The 19,486-nt window shown below is 44.3% G+C and overlaps 1 protein-coding gene across 8 annotated transcripts in view; it reads left to right on the forward strand.

Moving 5' to 3' along the window:
- LOC120050019 (transcription factor SOX-5-like) overlaps positions 1-13,369 on the forward strand; it is a 111,452-nt gene extending 98,083 nt beyond the window's left edge. For 5 of the 8 annotated variants that reach the window (XM_038996603.1, XM_038996607.1, XM_038996610.1 and 2 more), the window contains 5 exons: positions 1,580-1,752; positions 6,681-6,789; positions 6,947-7,120; positions 8,857-9,073; positions 9,334-13,369. In XM_038996603.1, coding sequence (XP_038852531.1) covers positions 1,580-1,752; positions 6,681-6,789; positions 6,947-7,120; positions 8,857-9,073; positions 9,334-9,625 — 965 coding nt within the window. In that variant the 3' untranslated portion in view covers positions 9,626-13,369. Of the gene's footprint in view, positions 1-1,579; positions 1,762-6,680; positions 6,790-6,946; positions 7,121-8,856; positions 9,074-9,333 lie in introns of all 8 variants that reach the window. The other 3 variants (XM_038996604.1, XM_038996606.1, XM_038996605.1) reach the window with 1 other exon arrangement.
- Positions 13,370-19,486: the final 6,117 nt, after the last annotated feature.

Below are 19,486 nucleotides of genomic sequence, written 5' to 3' on the forward strand. Positions count from 1 at the left end.
TCTCGGGCTCCCAACCGCGTCGCCGCGCTGCCTCCTCATACCAGCGCCTCTCTGCCTTCGCTGCCTCCAGCTCCGCCTTGGGACGGCGATATTCCCCTGGCTGAGCCCAGGGTCCTTTGCCGTCCAGGATCTCCTCCCATGTCCATGAATCCTGGGATCTCTGCAGTTGCTGTCGCTGCCCTTTTCCCCGCTGCTTGATCCTGGTAATTTGGTGGGTGGTTCTGTAACGGAACTCTAATTCCTCCTCCTCCTCGGACGAGGAGAGGAGAGAGGGATCGGAAGACCAATGTGCAGCGAGGTATGATGACATAATAGATTTATTTAAAGACGATAGACGAACACGAAACACACTTGGTAAATACAAAACAACAAAACGACGTAGACTGACCTAAAACATGAGAACTACAAATACACGAAGAACGCACGAAACAGGTACAGACTACAAACCAACGCTACAGTCCCGTGTGGCACGAACATACATACAGACACAGGAGACAACCACCCACAAACAAACAGTGAGAACAACCTACCTTAATATGACTCTCAATCAGAGGAAACGTCAAACACCTGCCTCTGATTGAGAGCCATACCAGGCAACCCAAAACCAACATAGAAACAGAAAACATAGACTGCCCACCCAAAACTCACGCCCTGACCAATAAACACATACAAAACAAGAAAAAACAGGTCAGGAACGTGACAATTGTTGACGTTGAGACTGGTGTTTTGCGGGTACAATTTAATGAAGCTGCCAGTTGAGGACTTGTGAGGCATCTGTTTCTCAAACTCGACACTCTATTGTACTTGTCCTCTTGCTCAGGTGTGCACCGGGGCCTCCCACTCCTCTTTCTATTCTGGTTAGAGCCAGTTTGCTCATTCTGTGAAGGGAGTAGTACACAGGGGTGTACCAGATCTTCAGTTTCTTGGCAATTTCTTGCATGGAATAGCCTTCATTTCTCAGAACAAGAATAGACTGACGAGTTTCAGAAGAAAGGTCTTTATTTCTGGCCATTTTGAGCCTGTAATCAAACCTGCAAGTGCTGATGCTCCAGATACTCAACTAGTCTAAAGAAGGCCAGTTTTATTGCTTCTTTAATCAGTACAACAGTTTTCAGCTGTGCTAACATAATTGAAAAAAAATAGTTTTCTAATGATCAATTAGCCTTTTAAAATTATAAACTTGGATTAGCTAACACAACGTGCCATTGGAACACAGGATTGATGGTTGCTGATAATGGGCCTCTGTAATGTAGATATTCCATAAAAATTCTGCCATTTCCAGCTACAATAGTCATTTACAACATTAACAATGTCTACACTGTATTTCTGATCAATTTAATGTTATTTTAATGGACACAAAATGTGCTTTTCTTTCAAAAACAAGGACATTTCTAAGTGACCTAAACTTTGAACGGTAGTGTATATATACATAAAAAACAAATTCCTGATATTTCCCCTCATTGAGTTTTTAATAGGAACATGCTCTTCTGTGTGTCTCTCCAGACCTGCTGTCATCCCTGTCCTATCATTCAGTCTCTAATATTACCATATACTCTTCTCTCTGTCTGTCTCTCTCCAGACCTGCTGTCATCTCTGTCCTCCGGGGGCTATCTGAACGACCATGAGGCTGTGACCAAGGCCTTCGCTGAGGCCAGGCAGATGAAGGAGCAGCTGAAGAGAGAACAGCAGGTGTTGGACGCCAAGGTGGCCGCCGTCAACAACCTCAGCCTCAACAACGGGCGCTCCGACAAGGTCAGATATGTCAGTACATCCTTAACCTTACAACTATTCTTTTTTTAAACACAACCACATGCCTTCTGTCCTCATACTACTAACAGGAGATAACCCTGTACCATGACATTAGATTTAAGAATTAGGAATAAATTCCCCTCTAGAAAAGTAGCTACATTATGATTAAAAAATATATTTATAATAATAAAACAAAATAAATACAAAAACTGAACCTGCACTTGCACTTGCACTTGACCAACCCTACATCCCCAGACGCTCTCTAGATAAGCGCGCCTACAAAGTACTGCAATGCACAATATACTATATTATCCTACAATGTGATGTAATATGATACAATATGTTCGAATTTAATGTCATATTTTAGTATAAATCACCTTTGTAAAATATATTACGACACAATGTTATGTAATATGATATAGCACGATACATTAAGATGAAATGGAATTCAACATTATGTCTGTATATATCAAAACGGTTATAATTGTCAATAACCTGTGTAATATGAGCAGTACAGGTAAATTGGCCAGTTAGAGAAACCCTTGGCTGAGGTAATGAGTGTGTGTGTGTGTGTGTGTGTGTGTGTGTGTGTGTGTGTGTGTGTGTGTGTGTGTGTGTGTGTGTGTGTGCGTGTGCGTGTGTGTGTGTGTGTGTGTGTCTGTGAGGCGTGCTGGGGGCAGGGTGGGTGTTGGGGAGGCTGGAGGAGACGGGGGAGGCAAGGGGGGTGCAGGAGGAGGCAGGAGGAGGGCACGGGGAGCCTGCTAGCGAAGCGTCGAGGAGACGCTAATGCGAAGTGACGGCGCCCGCTCCTCGGCAGCGTGGCTAAATTGTGGTTATTTGTTAAACACACTGGGAGTCAGCTGGTGCACACACAGAGCACACACACGCAGGCGCGCACACACACACACACACACACACACACACACACACACACACACACAAGCACGGCAGCGTACTAGATCTTAAAGAGCATCTGCACTGCTGACATTCAACAGCTCTCCTCTCTCTCTCTCTCTCTCTCTCTCTCTCTCACTCTCTCTCTCTCTCTCTCTGTGTGTCTTCTTTCTCTCTCTCCTGTCACATTTGCAGAGTCTCATACCTAAAATGGACAATTTTGTATTTAAAGCAAGTAATTTATTCAGAGTTGACTTTCAATGTGAACCCCATAGCCATAGCTCCATAGGGACCTGACAGGTCCACTCCTCTCTGCCCAGCTCGCCCCTAATCCCCTGGGGTTATAATTGTCCTGATTGCTGGGTGGATGGATGAAGCTGGATGATTGCTGGGTGGATGAAGCTGGATGAACAACATTAGAATAATAATCCTCCTCTTCTCTGTCGGCCAGTCTCAGTCCTCTATAGTTTAAAATAGAGCAGACTATGATCAGTTGACTTATAACACATGAATAGAACAATGTGTAGGTTGGCTATTTTACTGTAACTCATGACTGGACACTGACTGAAGGTTACTGCTGTAACACTTGATGCCTGGGTGTTAGTTTTAGTTTTATACGGTACAGTGCAGTACCTAGTATAGTTTATTAGTTAAACAACATGAATTACAATGAACAGTTTTGCTTTCAGTTTGTTAACCTCTCTAGGGTATGTGGGACGGTAGCGTCCTACCTCGTCAACAGCCAGTGAAACTGCAGGGCGCCAAATTCAAAACAACAGAAATCCCATAATTAAACTTCCTCAAACATACATGTATTTTACACCTTTTTAAAGATACACTTGTTGTAAATCCAGCCACAGTGTCCGATTTCAAATAGGCTTTACGACGAAAGCAAACCAAACGATTATGTTAGGTGAGTGCCTATTCACAGAAAAACAAAAAACACAGCCATTTTTCCAGACAAAGAGAGGAGTCACAAAAAGCAGAAATATAGATAAAATGAATCACTAACCTTTGATGATCTTCATCAGATGACACTCATAGGACTTCATGTTACACAATACATGTATGTTTTGTTCGGTAAAGTTCATATTTATATCAAAAAATCTCAGTTTACATTGGCGCGTTATGTTCAGTAGTTCCAAAACATCCGGCGATTTTGCAGAGAGCCACATCAATTTACAGAAATAGTCATCATAAATGTTGATGAAAATACAAGTGTTACACATTGAATTTTAGATCCACTTCTCCTTAATGCAACCGCTGTGTCAGATTGCAATAATCTGAGTATGGCGCTAAAACGACAAATCAACCCAAAGAGATATGCTCCATGTTGGAGTCAACATAAGTCAGAAATAGCATTATAAATATTCACTTACCTTTGATGATCTTCATCAGAATGCACTCCCAGGAATTTCAGTTCCACAATAAATGTTTGTTTTGTTCGATAATGTCCATCATTTATGTCCAAATTCCTCCTTGTTGTTCGCGCGTTCAGTACACAATCTAAACTCACGACCCGCGTGCAAGTCCAGCGGAAAGTACGGATGAAAAGTCCAAAAGGTTCCGTTACAGTCTGTAGAAACATGTCAAACAATGTATAGAATCAATCTTTAGGATGTTTTTAACATAAATCTTCAATAATGTTCCAACCGGAGAATTCCTTTGTCTTCAGAAATGCGATGGAACGCAGCTAACTCTCACATGAGCGCGCATGGTCAGCGCATGGTCAGCTCGTGGCACTCTGGGAGAGACCTTACTCAATCTCCTCTCATTCGCCCCCACTTCACAGTAGAAGCATCAAACAAGGTTCTATAGACTGTTGACATCTAGTGGAAGCCTTAGGAAGTGCAACATGACCCCATTTCCACTGTATCTTGGATAAGCAAAGAGTTGAAAACCTACAAATCTCAGATTTCCTACTTCCTGGTTGGATTTTTTCTCAGGTTTTTGTCTGCCATATGAGTTATGTTTTACTCACAGACATAATTCAAACAGTTTTAGAAACTTCAGAGTGTTTTCTATCCAAATCTAATAATAATAATATGCATATCCTAGGATCTGGGCCTGAGTAGCAGGCAGTTTACTCTGGGCACGCTTTTCATCCGAACGTGAAAATACTGCCCCCTACCCCAAAGAAGTTAAACGACTTCCACACCTCAACTTATTTTCAACTCTGACTTAGAGAAAGGCTTTTGGGTCAAACACAGCCATGCTGTCTTTCTCTACCATTGCTATGTCCTAGAAATGATATTTGTTTTACCCGTATATCCACAGTCAGTAGTACTTTAAGTGGTTATTGATATCAATAAACCCTTCTTCAACCCTTTAAATGGTTTTGGATTGATTGGCTTTGAGGTTGCAGTGAACTTTCCATACTGTCCTGGCCATAGAGAGGCTTTTATTCTCTATTTTGGTTAGGCCAGGGTGTGACTAGGGTGGGCATTCTAGTTTCTTTATTTCTATGCTTTCTATTTCTTTGTTTTTGGCCGAGGGTGGTTCCCAATCAGAGGCAGCTGTCTATCGTTGTCTCTGATTGGGAATCATACTTAGGCAGCCTTTTTCCCACCTGTGTTTTGGGGGTGGTTATTTTCTGTTTAGTCTCTGTTATCTGACAGAACTGTTAGCTTTCGTTTTGTTACTTTGTTCAAGTGTTTCTTTGATAAATAAAATCATGAACACTTTCCACGCTGCGCTTTGGTCCACTCCTTCCGACGACAGGCGTGACACATACATACAATGACACAGACACGGATCAATACTAGCGGTGTTTTACTAAAGAGACAGGGGGTTTTCTGGTGTCACTTGTTTCACCGTAAGTCATCTCTGCCGCATTTTTCCCTGAAATAGTTTCACGCAGACAAATCCCATTTTGCTCGCTTGTTCTCTCTTTCTCACTGTCTCCACTCTCGCTCCCCCCCTCTGTCTGTCTCGCTCGTTCCCTCTCTTTAGCGATGATATTTATTCAAATCTGATGAATTATCTCTGCTGAACAATTAAATTGTAGTGCTGTAAAACAGAGACATGCATTTCATTAGGCTGGTGCCAGTCTGGCTGGGTCATCTCCTAATGGGTAGGCCAGTGCTGGAGTGTTGTTTTTAAAGATGCGCGGCTTTTGGGATGGATTCTATTCGTATAATTAAGCTGTAAATGCAGACTCTGGGGTTGTGGAAGAGTGTGTGTGTGGGGGGGGGGGGGGGGGTGTGTGTGTGTGTGTGTGTGTGTGTGTGTGTGTGTGTGTGTGGTGTTTCAGCTGGTTGCATTAGCCATGTAAATGGACAGTCAATCAGCCTTTTATTGTCTGTAATAAATACGCAGGGGGTCGTGCAGTGTGGCCCTTCACTGTGTGTGTGTGTGTGTGTGTGTGTGTGTGTGTGTGTGTGTGTGTGTGTGTGTGTGTGTGTGTGTGTGTGTGTGTGTGTGTGTGTGTGTGTGTGTGTGTGTGTGTGTGTGTGTGTGTGTGTGTGGAGCGCCTCTCTCTCTAATGGATCGACCCCAAGGGCCTCAGAGAGAGGGGGAGAGAGACATCCAGCATGCAGTTGGCTGCTGGGATATAACACACACAGTCATACTCATACACATCCAATCATAGCAGATGGACACACACAATCTCAATGTCATTCCCATAATGACATCAGCTGTTACCTGTTTTAGTGCCAGTCTTGCCCTCTGCCCCTCTTATCTCCACCCTGCCACATAGACAGGCTGTTTGAAGACCAGAGCACAATGCTTTAGTGCCAACTAACTATGCCCTCTGCCCCCACTAAGCAAGCCTAACAACACAGGTACACACACCCTCTGGCACACATCCAACATACAGTATCTACACGTGTTAATCAATAGCTTTATAGCCTGGTTATTGACTGATATGTTAACCTAAAATGTTGATGGACTAACGCCTGTGTCTCTCTCTCTCTCCCCTGAAAACAAGGCAGTCTAATGTGTCTAAAGATTGATTGATTGTCTCTAGATAATTGATTGATCGGTGTCCATGTTGACTGACTGATGGACTGACTGTGTGTCTCTCTCCTCTCCAGGACAAGGCAGCTCTGGAGAGTCTGAGCCACCAGCTGAAGCAGCAGTCAGAGGACAGAGAGAAGTTCAGCCACGCCATGATGGACTTCACCATGAGTGGAGACTCAGATGGTATGTGTTTGTGTGTGTGCACAAACATGCGTTTGTGCTTTGTCTTAAACAGTGTGTGTGTGTGTGTGTTTCTAAGACTGTATGCATATATGAAGAAGTGTGTTGGATTGTGTTAATGTATGTGTTTACATCCACTCTCTCCCCCTCCCTCCCACAGGCAGCCCCAGTGTGTCTGATTCCAGGATGTTCCGTGAGGCCCGGGGCCGAGGCAACAGCGAACCGCACATTAAACGACCCATGAATGCTTTCATGGTCTGGGCAAAGGATGAGAGGAGGAAGATTCTCCAGGCTTTCCCCGACATGCACAACTCCAACATCAGCAAAATCCTCGGTAAGACTAAGACCCCCTCCAGACGGGTAGAGGAGGGAGAGAGGGGTGTGAGAGGGGAGAGAAGGAGTGTGCCTGCCTGCCTTTTAAGGAAGAATAGAGAGAGAGTGGAAGATGGAAGACGGGGAGAGAGAGGGAGAGAGGCGTGAGAATGCATGTTAACCTGATTGAGCTGATCCCTTGTGTTGCAGCCAGGCAGCGCTCTCTCTCTCTCTCTCTCTCTCTCTCTCTCTCTCTCTCTCTCTCTCTCTCTCTCTCTCTCTCTCTCTCTCTCTCTCTCTCTCTCTCTCTCTCTCTCTCTCTCTCTCTCTCTCTCTCTCTCTCTCTCTCTCTCTCTCGCTCTCTCTCTCTCTCTCTCTCTCTCTCTGTGCGTTCCTCAGGTGCAGAAGAATACATGATCTGTCTGCCCTCTTCCCCTCAACTCCTCTCTATGGAAATTACATCTCCATGTACTTAGTTATGTACATGTGTGTATGCATGCTTGCCTGCCTGCTTTCTTGTGTGTGTTTGTGTGTGCGTCTCTACTCCCTTCCTCCCTAGCCACACCACATCCGTACTCAGTCATTGTCACTGTGCTCTGTGTGGCCCCTATCGCACACCGTACCTCCGTCTCTCTTTGTGACAGCAGCACTCTGATTGACAGCATCTTTTGTCCCCGTCCTTATCTCTGGTTGCCTGAACATCTGTAGTGTAGTTAGCTAGCAGCGCTACTGAGACAGAGGGCTGGGAACCTAGCGGGGTCCCCAGAGACACACAACGTCTAAGGCTGGGAGAGAGACGCGACACAATCCACACACACACACACACGACACACACACACACACACACACACACTGTTCCCCCGTTCCTCACAAGAAGCGGTATTGTGGAACTAGCGCTTAATGACTAGCTCTGGAGAGAGAACGGAGAGCTTCAACGACGATGATATAATTCATTATGCATTAAACAAGCACTCCAGTCTGTGACATTCTCCCCAGACCTCTGGGATTGTGTTTGACATTTTAAAGAGCTCCTAAACGTTTTATAACACTTGGAAATCTGGTTTTAATAAGGGCCCGCTCTCGAATGTTAACAGAAGGAGTTTTCTATTCCAGCAGGGAAGGGAAGGGAAGGGAGTGTGCTAGCTGACCAGGCCAGCACAGACAGCTTTTACCCATTAACAGACAGTAGTAACAGAGTGTAAATTCAGCCCAGATACACACACACCACACACCACACCACACACACTGGGCCCAGAGCACGATAGACACACAGGCACGCTTATACACTGCAGCCAGATATACTGTAAAGAGCCAGATTGGAGAAGATGTGTTTTGGTGGATTAGAATTTGGTAGGCCTTCTGCAAAGAGGCTGTGAACATATTGGACGTGTTGTATTTAAATAACATTGCGTGCGCGCTTGCTGTGTGTCCGCTCGCACGCTTGTGTGTGTCGGTGTGTGTGTGTGGCTGCTTGCGCGCTTATGTGTGTAGGTGTGTGTGTGTCAGCTTGCGCGCTTATGTGTGTGTTAATAAAGTTAAAAGGCCAGAATGAGGTACTCATTTTGAACTCTGATGAGATGGACACAGTGAACGAGGACAACACTTAACCTGCTTTCAACTCTCTTTCCCTCTCTCCCTCGCTCTCTCTCTCTCTCTCTCTCTCTTTCTCCCTCTCTCTCTCTCTCTTTCTCCCTCGCTCTCTCTCTCTCTCTCTCCCTCGCTCTCTCTCTCTCTCTCCCACCCTCTCTCGCTCTCCAGGTTCTCGTTGGAAGTCCATGACTAACCTGGAGAAGCAGCCGTACTACGAGGAGCAGGCCAGGCTGAGCAAGCAGCACCTGGAGAAGTACCCTGACTACAAGTACAAACCCCGGCCCAAACGAACCTGTCTGGTGGATGGGAAGAAGCTGAGGATTGGAGAGTACAAGGCCATTATGAGGAACCGCCGGCAGGAGATGAGACAGTACTTCACTGTGGGGTGAGTGAGTAACCAACCAAAACCACACACACACTTCGACTGTGGGATAAAGTATTTCCTCATAAGGAGTTTTTTCAAAGAGTTTTCCCTTACCGTTGTGTAACTTCTCTTTGTGGTCTGGGTTTACTATAAAGCACGTTGTGTTGACTGTAAAAATAGCTATAGGAATGCATCTGATGGATTTTGTTTTATTCATCCAGATTTCTACATTATATTGTGTTATTATACTGTATTAACTGTTGTGTTGTGGTTTTCTCCAGACAACAGGCCCAGCTGCCCTTGTCCTCGGCGGGCGTGGTGTACCCAGGTGCCCTCTCCATGGCAGGCTTGCCCTCCCCCCAGATGCCCTCGGAGCACTCCTCACTGTCCAGTAGCCCCGAGCCCGCCGCCCCACCCCTCCAGACCCCCTACCATCCCAGCCTCAAGGGAGACGAGACCCGAGTCAAACAGGAGGCGCTGCGATTGGACGACAGTAACGGTGATGCGTACGACGACTTTGATTATGAGGACGAGGAGGGAGATTATGGAAGCGATAACGACAACCACCAATAATCTGGAAGCAGAGCCAATCAGAATCAGATACCCAGCTTCTTGCTGCAAACACCCCCGTCCGTCCACCAATCCTGAGAGACTATCCGTCCCTTATATCCAATCACATTCAATGTCACAAACCTCGCCCTCCTTTACCACTCAACCAACAAGGACTCTGGGACCTCAGAGCCAAGCCCCTCCCATTGGAATCTCGATACCAGCAACCGACCAATCAAATCAAGCACAGGACCTGTCACTCACACTGACTGTTACACAGACTGGAGTCTAGGAGGAGACGAGTTGATTGCCGTGACTTCTGCTGAGTACTACACAGTACTACAGCGGACTAACAAAGTACTACGAAGTACTACAGAGTACTAGAGTATTACTGCTGTGTACGCCATAGAGGCAAGATGAGATACACATTATGTCATGAGTAAGCTACGATATGAGGAGAAAACACAGAAAAAACAACCTTTCAGACCAGTTTGACTTCAAAGAGACATTTTTTTTTTTAAACAGCAGGCCTGTCAGTTGATTAAAGATACACTTTAAAATGGCCGACCTGTTTGTTTATAAAAGAGACACTTTTAAAACAGCTTTTTTTTCTTCTTGGTTCTATGATATTCTCACTCAGGTACACGGTGCCAACAAGTGGCTTGTGAATGTGATTTGTTGTTTTTGTGCTACAGTTTTAATAATAGATACAAAATAGACATTTTTCCCTTTTCATTGTAAAGCACCTGACAGAAGTCAAAGCAAAACTTTTATTTAGAATTATTCTTCTTTCTTCAACTCTGCAGTGTACTGTCAGCAGATATCCTCCCTCTGTGTGTGTGACTCCCCTTATGAGAGTCAAAATGGGAAAGTCCAGTCAAGGCCACCGCCATGTGTTGGACAGTGAGGACCGGCTCACTTCAGGGGACTGTGGGGGGGACCTCAGTCTCTCATCATGGGTCAGCTTGGACAGTACTGTGTAATGAGACAATCTCCCACCAACCCTCTTCTCTCCTTTTACACTCTCGTTCTTTTACCTTTTCTTTGGCTTTCCTTTTTATTCTGATCATGAGGACTTTGGGTCTTTGGAAGGTACAAACAAGGGTTTATTTTAGATATGAAACACCCCCTTGTATGTGTGTGAGAGTGTGTGTAAGCAAGCTCGCTGTGCATGTGTGTGTGTGTGTTTAGTCTGTGTGAGCTGGTTTAGTCATCACTAGGCACTAGATCCCAGAACTCTGTCCCCGTCCAAGACAAACAGAAACACTGGAGTTTCCCCTGTGAGCCCCCAGTACTTCAGTATCCTGGTGTATAGAGACAGAGAAAGCCCTATTCCTGGTGTACAGAGACAGAGAAAGCCCTATGACTCTCTTGTACACTCACACACACATCCCCAAGCCCCAGTTCCCCAATCGAAACCCCATAACAACTCTACTCCGCTGCCAACTGATCCAGCCAGCACCACAAGCCAACAACTCTTACCCACAACCCAAACCCTCTCATAATACTCCCATCTGATATCACACAAAATTGGTGTGTATTTTGTTATAGAAGTTTGGTGTGTTCCTGCGGGCTTCTACTGGTAGTTTTGAGTATTTGCTGTCTGTCCCCGTTCTGTCCCTCTCTCTGAGAGTTCCCCTTTATGTCCCCCTGTGTCTTACTCTGTCCCTGTCCGTGTCCCCAAAACACGTCATTCTGCTGTTCTTATTGGGAGGAGCTGATCGTTATATCAGCACGTCAGTGTTTCCTTTGTATTTGAATACTGTATTTTATCATTTTTATTCAAACTGCCTCTAGTGTAATAATATTATTAACAATAATTATAATGATGGTCAGCGTTTCTTTAAGTTTGAGTAAGTTATGTACAGTATAATTTATTTTGGCCTCTATTGGGTTTATCATGACCAATATGAAACTTCTTCGGTCAATGAAGCATTATTATATTTAGCTGGTTTAGAGTATTTACATCTAATGTTGTCCTTTAACTTTTTACTTTATTTGCAATTTACATTCTTTGGTTTCTGTTTTTATTTGTTCTGTTTGTTTAGTATTAATCCTATATGGACGCTGTGTGAGGAGGTGGAGCGACACGGACGGCAGCCAACGAACGGCTGTCGTTCTTCGTGAAGGAGACTGGACTTTCTATTCACTAACTCTCTCCCCATCTGCGTCCCTCATCTTGACAACGTAACCCTTTTATGTCCAAACCCATTTCTAAAAGCACTCGGACTCTGTGTGGTCAGAGAAAAAAAGGTGATTTTTTTTTTGTAATGGTTAATGTATAATGTGAAGTTTCTTCTACTTTTTTCCTTTTATGAAGATAAAAGAAAACGGTTATATTATTCTATTCTATTCTGTTTCCTCTGAACAAAGGAGCGAGGCTCTCGTTTACTAGGGTTGCTATTTTCACTGAGATGCCGTGGAACATCGTTGATGCTGGCGGACACAGAGACACACAGACACAGAGACACACAGACACAGAGACACACAGACACACAGACACACAGACACAGCAGACACAGCAGACACACACAAATTATTAGCAGACACAGTTGGGCAAAATTCTAATAACGCGATCAGGATTTTGATCAAATTAGGACATGATCAGAACACACACACACACACACACACACACACACACACACACACACACACACACACACACACACACACACACACACACACACACACACACACACACACACACACACACACACACACACCGCACATTTGTGACCCATAGGAAAATCAGTGTTTACTTTGCCTATCCAACAATGTTCTACAGCATAACCTGACATTTAGTAAGATGACCTGTCATATCTATGTGACTCCAGAACTCTGGGGACTTTACTTTGTTTTAGCTCCACACTATGACCTAGCCATTAGCCATGTCCACTCACTCTACAGGTGTGCTGCCAGATAGTGACCCAAGCCCAGTCATGCTTGCTGTAGATGTTTACTCTTACACAATCAATCACAACCATGCCTATTGCCAGATAGTGAGCCTCACAGTCAATCATACTTGGCCATATAGACAACCTCACAATCAGGCCATGGTGAGACCTAATGCTGGAGAAAGGGTGTCCTGTATTCTGGCTGGAAGCTGTAGGTTAGATAAGTAGGCTAGGCAGTGTGGGGAAAAGGAGGGGGTTCAATCATCCCAGCTTGCTAGGTCTGCCACATACTGAGGTATTATACTGTACTTAGGGCCAGGAGTTTTGTGACCTGACCATGTGACCTGACCAGGACAAACACTTGGCTCTAGTTATACTAATGAATAGAGTCCAACGTTTTTCACGAGCAGGTTGACAGGATGATAGGCCCTAGTGATGTTGGGTGACACAGCGACGATGATGACCATGATCGTGATGAAGATGATGAGAATAATAATGAAGACAATCAAACGTCACGAGTGGGGCTCAAAACAAAGTCAGAGTTAGTCAAAAAAGAAACACGTATCTAACCAACTTGACAAATGGAGAAAGATAATTATGTACATATAACATAGAGTTATAGATTTATATTTTGTTCATAACACAGTGTAATATAAGTTGTATATTTCTTTTTCTCTTTTATTGATGTTATTCATGCTACAATAAAAGCAGGAGTTGATGTACTCTTACAACAAAAAGAAGAAAAATGACAAATAAACAAAGGAAACAAAAAAAGAGAGGCCGTGGGCTTGCCATGCACCATCTGCTCCGAGTTCACTTTTTTCAGTATTATTGCCAGTCAAGGCTTTAATAAAAACAGCGATGTGTTCTGTAATGCTCTAATGGTCCTTGTGAGTTCTTTACAATGCACCTACACACACACTGGTAGACACTAGTATGAACAAAGGCTAGAGTAGATACCCGCACACTTTTGAATGCTAATTTGAACGTTTTAACTGGGGGCTTTCGACATTCTTCCATCACTTTACTCTTTTAGACACTGCACTTGCAAGTTACTGGATGGGTGTGCTGTACTTCTAAACTAAACATCTGTACTATATCCAGAATACTGTACCTATTTGCAGCTGCACTATATCCAGAATACTGTACCTATTTGCATCTGAATGCAAATGATAAATGATAAAGAAGTCTCAGCCCTTTGTCTCTTCTCTGAAAACATAGTAAGGTGAAAGCAGTATGGTGGCAGTGGCGTAAAGTACTTAAGTAAAAATACTTTAAAGTACCAGGTATCTGTACTTTACTATTTCAATTTTTGACTACTTTTACTTTTACATCACTACATTCCTTAAGAAAATATTGTACTTTTTACTCCATACATTTTCCTTGACACCCAAAAGTACTCATTACATTTTGAATGCTTAGCAGGACCGGAAAATGGTCCAATTCACACATTTATAAACAGAACATCCCTGGTCATCCCTACTGCCTCTGATTTGGTGGACTCACTAAACACATGCATTCTGTAAATGGTGTCTGAATGTTGGAGTGTACCCCTGGCTGTCCTTAAATAAAAATTCTAAATAAAATGGTGCTGTCTGGCTTAATATAAGAAAAATGGTGCTGTCTGTCTTGCTTAATATAAGACATTTGAAATGGATTATACTTTTACTTTTAAAACTTAAGTATATTTTAGCAATTACATTTACTTTCGATACTTAAGCATATATTAAACCAAATACTTTTAGATTTTTACTCAAGGAGAAGTTTACTGGGTATCTTTACTTTTACTCAAGTATGACAATTGGGTACAGTTTCCACCATTGTATGTTGGAAGCCGATCAGTATGGTGGAAGCCGACCAGTATGGTTGAAGCCTACCAGTATGGTTGAAGCCTACCAGTATGGTGGAAGCCTACCTGTATGGTTGAAGCCGACCAGTATGGCGGAAGCCAACTAGTATGGCGGAAGCCAACCAGTATGGCGGAAGCCCACCTGTATGGTGGTAGCCTACCTGGTATTTACTTTCGTCTTTCACATCAGTGAAGCCCTTTTAGACGATAGAGATAAACTCAAGATACATGAAGCACGAACACTACATTTTTTTCCCATGATCCGTTGCCCTATCAAATCCTAGAAACAAACCCTATCGCCATGGAACCCGTGTCGTGTGTTTCCCAGCGATTCAATCAGTTTCATAATGACATATTAATTATGCGCCAGGCACCTTATTCCCCACCTATCAGAGGGCCAGCTGTGAGGTGTAGAATCTAATTACAGCCAGTTAAACACCTTATAACCTAATTATCAACAACAAGAGAGATGAGAGAGAGAGGGATGGAGTGGGGGGTAGAGAGAGAGAGAAAGAGAGAGAGAGAGAGAGAGAGAGAGAGGGAGGGCGAGAGGGAAGAGAGAGAGAGAGAGAGAGGGAGGGCGAGAGGGAAGAGAGAGAGAGAGAGAGAGAGCAAGAAGACATCTTGCGACATCTTAACTCAATTTAAACAAAACAATGATGTGCGGAATTCAATCCGTATTGCCGAAGTATAGCGGAAGATCGGCGTTATAGCTTGATTGAAAGGCAACGTTCCCACGTTCGTGGAGGCTGCATTCACGGCAAACGCTGCATATGTCGGCTCAATCGGAAATGACATTTACATCCTGCCCTTTGTCTGATAGACGTGGAAGGATCTGATTTAGATGTTATTTTAAAAGCTTTATATATTATTTGTGTCGTTAAGATTCATGTGGGGTTTAAGGGGCGTTGAAGCGTTCCCTTTAAAGGGTTAAACAAGGACTGTCACTCTCTATTAAATGCTAAAAAGCTGTCCCACATACATGCCCATATTGTTTCACAATCACTCTGTACACTTCACCGAACAGTCAGACATGAAAACAGTTCAATGCACAGAGTAGATTTTAGGTGGCTTTGCTAATTACTGAAGCTTTACAAAACCTTTCAACGCAATTAAGAGCTGTGTTGGGGCAAATTGAGAATTCCTAAGTAAAGGAGTGGTTGTTCTTTGGGGGCAATCTGAATTTTAGATTTCTAGCCTGGAGGAGAGCCTGAGAAAGGGTTTGTATGTGAATAGTTGAGGAGAGGAGAGGTTTTTAATTTATTATTGTCAGCAACACAGTAAAGTACACCTTTAAGCTGTTCTGTAGGAAATAAATTGAGTTTTATTTAAATTTGAAAGCTATCCACTGGCTATTTTAACCGAACTATCTATATAGACTAAAGGATAATAATTCTTCCAGTAGGCACATAATATTTACATACAGTAAGCACTTCTTTGTTTTACTGAATATTGTCGGTTCTTTAAAATGACACAATATCAGTTATTCTCTCTGATCTTATTGCTTTTATAACTAGAGTTTCTCGTCCAACATTACGATGAAAAAGCTATATTCAGATGTGGAGAACTGTGTCTGTGGGCTTGAGTGGTAGTGTGTGTGTGTGTGTGTGTGTGTGTGTGTGTGTGTGTGTGTGTGTGTGTGTGTGTGTGTGTGTGTGTGTGTGTGTGTGTGTGTGCAAGCCTGATTGTGTGTGTGTGTGATTGTGTATGCAACGACAAATGTTCATTTAGAGAGGGTCGCTGCTGCGACAGCTCGGTTGAAATGTGCAGATTTGAACCGTCCGTGGGTGTTTCTGAAATTGAGTGAAAACGATGTCACATGAATGATTTGAAGTAGGTAATAGGATGTGATGTGGTGCTGAGCCGGCAGCTAAGCTGAGTTTAAGACGCGCTGCGTTAATGTATTCATGATGAGGAGGGATTAGTGAAGAGAGAGCAGTAGCTGAGTGCAGCACAGTAGCCCGGGCCAAACGCACAGGCCCACAGACACAGCTAAATACACTGACACAGGCAGGCCCAAAGACTCAGAGATACCGTGTCTGTGCATGTTTTGGTTTTTGCCCTACACCGGTGATTCGAATAACCAACTTCGATTTCATTCAGCTAGGTCAAAAAAACAAAATTGGCAGGCCCACAGACAAGCACAGGCAAACCCAGGCCCACAGACACAGCTAAACACAACTAACACAGACATACGCTGAACATAGGCCAAACACACAGGCCCACAGACAACTACTGAATACAGGCCATACTGACAGAATGTTTGGCTACGTTTCTATGTGGAAAAAGACAGTCCAAAAGTCAGAGTGCATGGGCCTACTGTACCGCTGTACATGCTCATTTCATACCAGACGCCTGTACTGCAGGCTGATTGTCCCCATGTTAATTTTGCCTTGGAAACCATTGACTCTGCACAGCATCACCAACACAAATCAGACAAATCGCAAAGCTGTGTTGTCAACAGGCCAGGTCTGTCTGAGATGTGATGTCCTAGCATGACAGCAGGTCTGAGGGCATGTGTGTGCTGAGGGACAGGCATGGTACCCAGTACAGCAGTAAGGCCGCGGGCTGATCTCCAATCAGTACTGCTGACACGCCTTTCCTCTTACCCACCTCTCACACGTTCACTACTGACATTAAACATTCAACGACTTCATCATCAACAGCTGGCCTACTTTAGTTTTCGCCACTCACTGTCTCTCATCCCTTTCCTTTCATTCACACGGAACCCCCCCCCCCCCCCCCCCCCCCACTCTCTCTCTCTCTCCCTCTCTCACTCTCTCTGTCTGTCTCAATTTGCCCCAACTCAGCTCCTTATCCCCCCCCCCCCCCCCCCCCCGTCTACCTCTGAGAAGATCCCCCTCCTTGTCCTCTCTGTCTGTAAAAGGAGTACCCCGATCGAACTCTGTCTTCCACTCTGCATTAGATTGAATGGCTGCATCAATACGATGATCACAGATGAAAGCATGGGATGTTTTGTGTTGAATTGACAGACAGTCTCGCTATCTGGAACTGTTGTAGTTGTTGGTGAATATGTATCTGATCCAGGACCTGTAACGGGCAATTCATTCTGATACTCCTGCTGAAAACTATTGCATTGTTTTGTAGAGCCGTACAACTCTACAAGAAACTTTCAGTCAACACCAAAAGGTCTGATTTTGTGTACCGCCGAATAATCCGTATTTAGAAAGAGACAATAATGTCCGTAGGCGATTCTCGCTATTTCATTTAATAAAACCGCTTTTCTAAAAAACGGTTATTTTCTCTTCATCAACACCAGAATGCACACATGCTAATATTATGTTAATGCTATGTTAATTGGGAGAGTAGCTGTTAAGCAGCCCTGCTGTTAAGATGACTTGTGAGAAAATAGGTGGGGTCAGTCGCAAGCTGTAAACCAGACTCCAACACAAATAAACAGAACCCCTCCGAGAGGACACGACATCACCCATTGGACTGGGACAGGGGGGGAGTGCAGTAGTGGTCTGAAGGGGTGATGGGATGGGGGGGGGGGGACATAAAGAAATGTGAGGTAAGGTTTCAGATCCCAGTACATTGCCTATTGTGAGCGGGAGAGGGGTGAAGGGGACGGTGAGTGGGTGAAGGGGGTAAGGGAAATTGGGACGAGTAGAACTGATCTGGGAGGCAGTGAATACAGTGTGTGAGCTTGCAGAGTTTGTCTGGCTCTCTAGGTGACCGTGTCTGCAGTGTAATGTGTGAGAGGCCTGGCAGGGCTGTGTGTATTCGAAGCCTTTAATATTCTCTCCATGCCAGACTAGCCACAGGATGCCCCGCGAAACATCCCCTCCAGAGCCGCAATGACTGCCAGTTGCTCCAGCAGCCCACCGCTGACCCCTTCAGGCCAGGAAACTGACGCCCTGCTGGGGAGGCACAGAGCCAGACAGAAAGACAGTTGTTTGCATTTCTCAGGGGGGACGCTCCAGTCTAGTGTTCATCTTTAATTTGTTCCCCTGGTCACCCTCCACCCTCTTTCTTTTTTTGCTTGAAGACGTGAGCCATTTTTGTGTTGTTGGTGTGCTTGTGCCGCACGCCACAACCAGTGTGACCACTGGCCGTTCGTCTGACTCCTGGCGGTTGACTTTGAATTGCTGTTTAGATGAACTTGATTTGATTCGTCCTTATCTAGTTATAAAAGACCTAAGAGGTTAAAGGGAAGGCAAAAGCGTATCCTTCCTCTGCCTCCGTTATCACGATCCAGACCTACTGTGTTAGAAACATGAATCCTCCTTTTTTCACCTATTCTTTGGAAATAACTTGAAATATAGGAGTTTCACCGCTGATCTTCCCAGTAAAAATCCAGTCCATTCTAGTCCAGCTTGCTCTGGCTTCATTTGCTTTTGTGACCTCTCTCCATAGTACTCAGCGGCTGAAAGGGGATTGTTGGTTAAAACGTATGTTAGTGACAGCTGGTTATAGATAGAGAGGTTAGAGGGATTTCCTGGTCTGTCGAATAAAACATCTAGGTGTGTTAGGGGCTAATGGCCTGTGTTAATATGAATTCAGAGACCACACATTAGTACATCTCTTCCATGGATCTAGTGGGGGGATGAGAGGCCAGGGTCTGGGTGTAATAGCTAGAGTATGTGGGATATTCTGGATTTAAACTGATGTTCCCAGGATTATGCTGAGCGGTCCTGTATTTGGTGTAGGGATTTAGGCCTTTAACTCCTGTGACGCTAAGGAGGTATAGTAGGATAGGATTGTGTAATTGTTAAACGGCATGTGTTTTCTGTGTTTCAGCGTCCGGGAAGCTCTGGTTACACAGATGTTTGTTTGTGTGTGCCTGAGAGTGTGTTTGGGTAGACTTGTGGTTTGATGGTTGGACTGCAGAATGGCCCAGTGGTCTTCCTGTGGTTAGAGCCTTTATGAGGGTAGGGGGAAGCTGGAGAAGACTGACCACAGCACACAGATAGGCCTATAAACGGCTGTTATGGACTAGAATACATCTGCTGGAGTGCGTCCCTTCTGCACCGCAGCCAATACATGACTTTTTTATTTATATTTTATATTTATATTTAAGTGTTTACAACATACGCATCAACAAATGCAGAAAAGAACAGTGGAGATAGTACCTTGCCTGCATGTTCTTTTTTCTTCAGTTAATAAAAAAAATAATCCTTA

Source organism: Salvelinus namaycush, chromosome 6, assembly GCF_016432855.1.
Source record: "Salvelinus namaycush isolate Seneca chromosome 6, SaNama_1.0, whole genome shotgun sequence".
Classification (NCBI taxonomy): domain Eukaryota; kingdom Metazoa; phylum Chordata; class Actinopteri; order Salmoniformes; family Salmonidae; genus Salvelinus; species Salvelinus namaycush.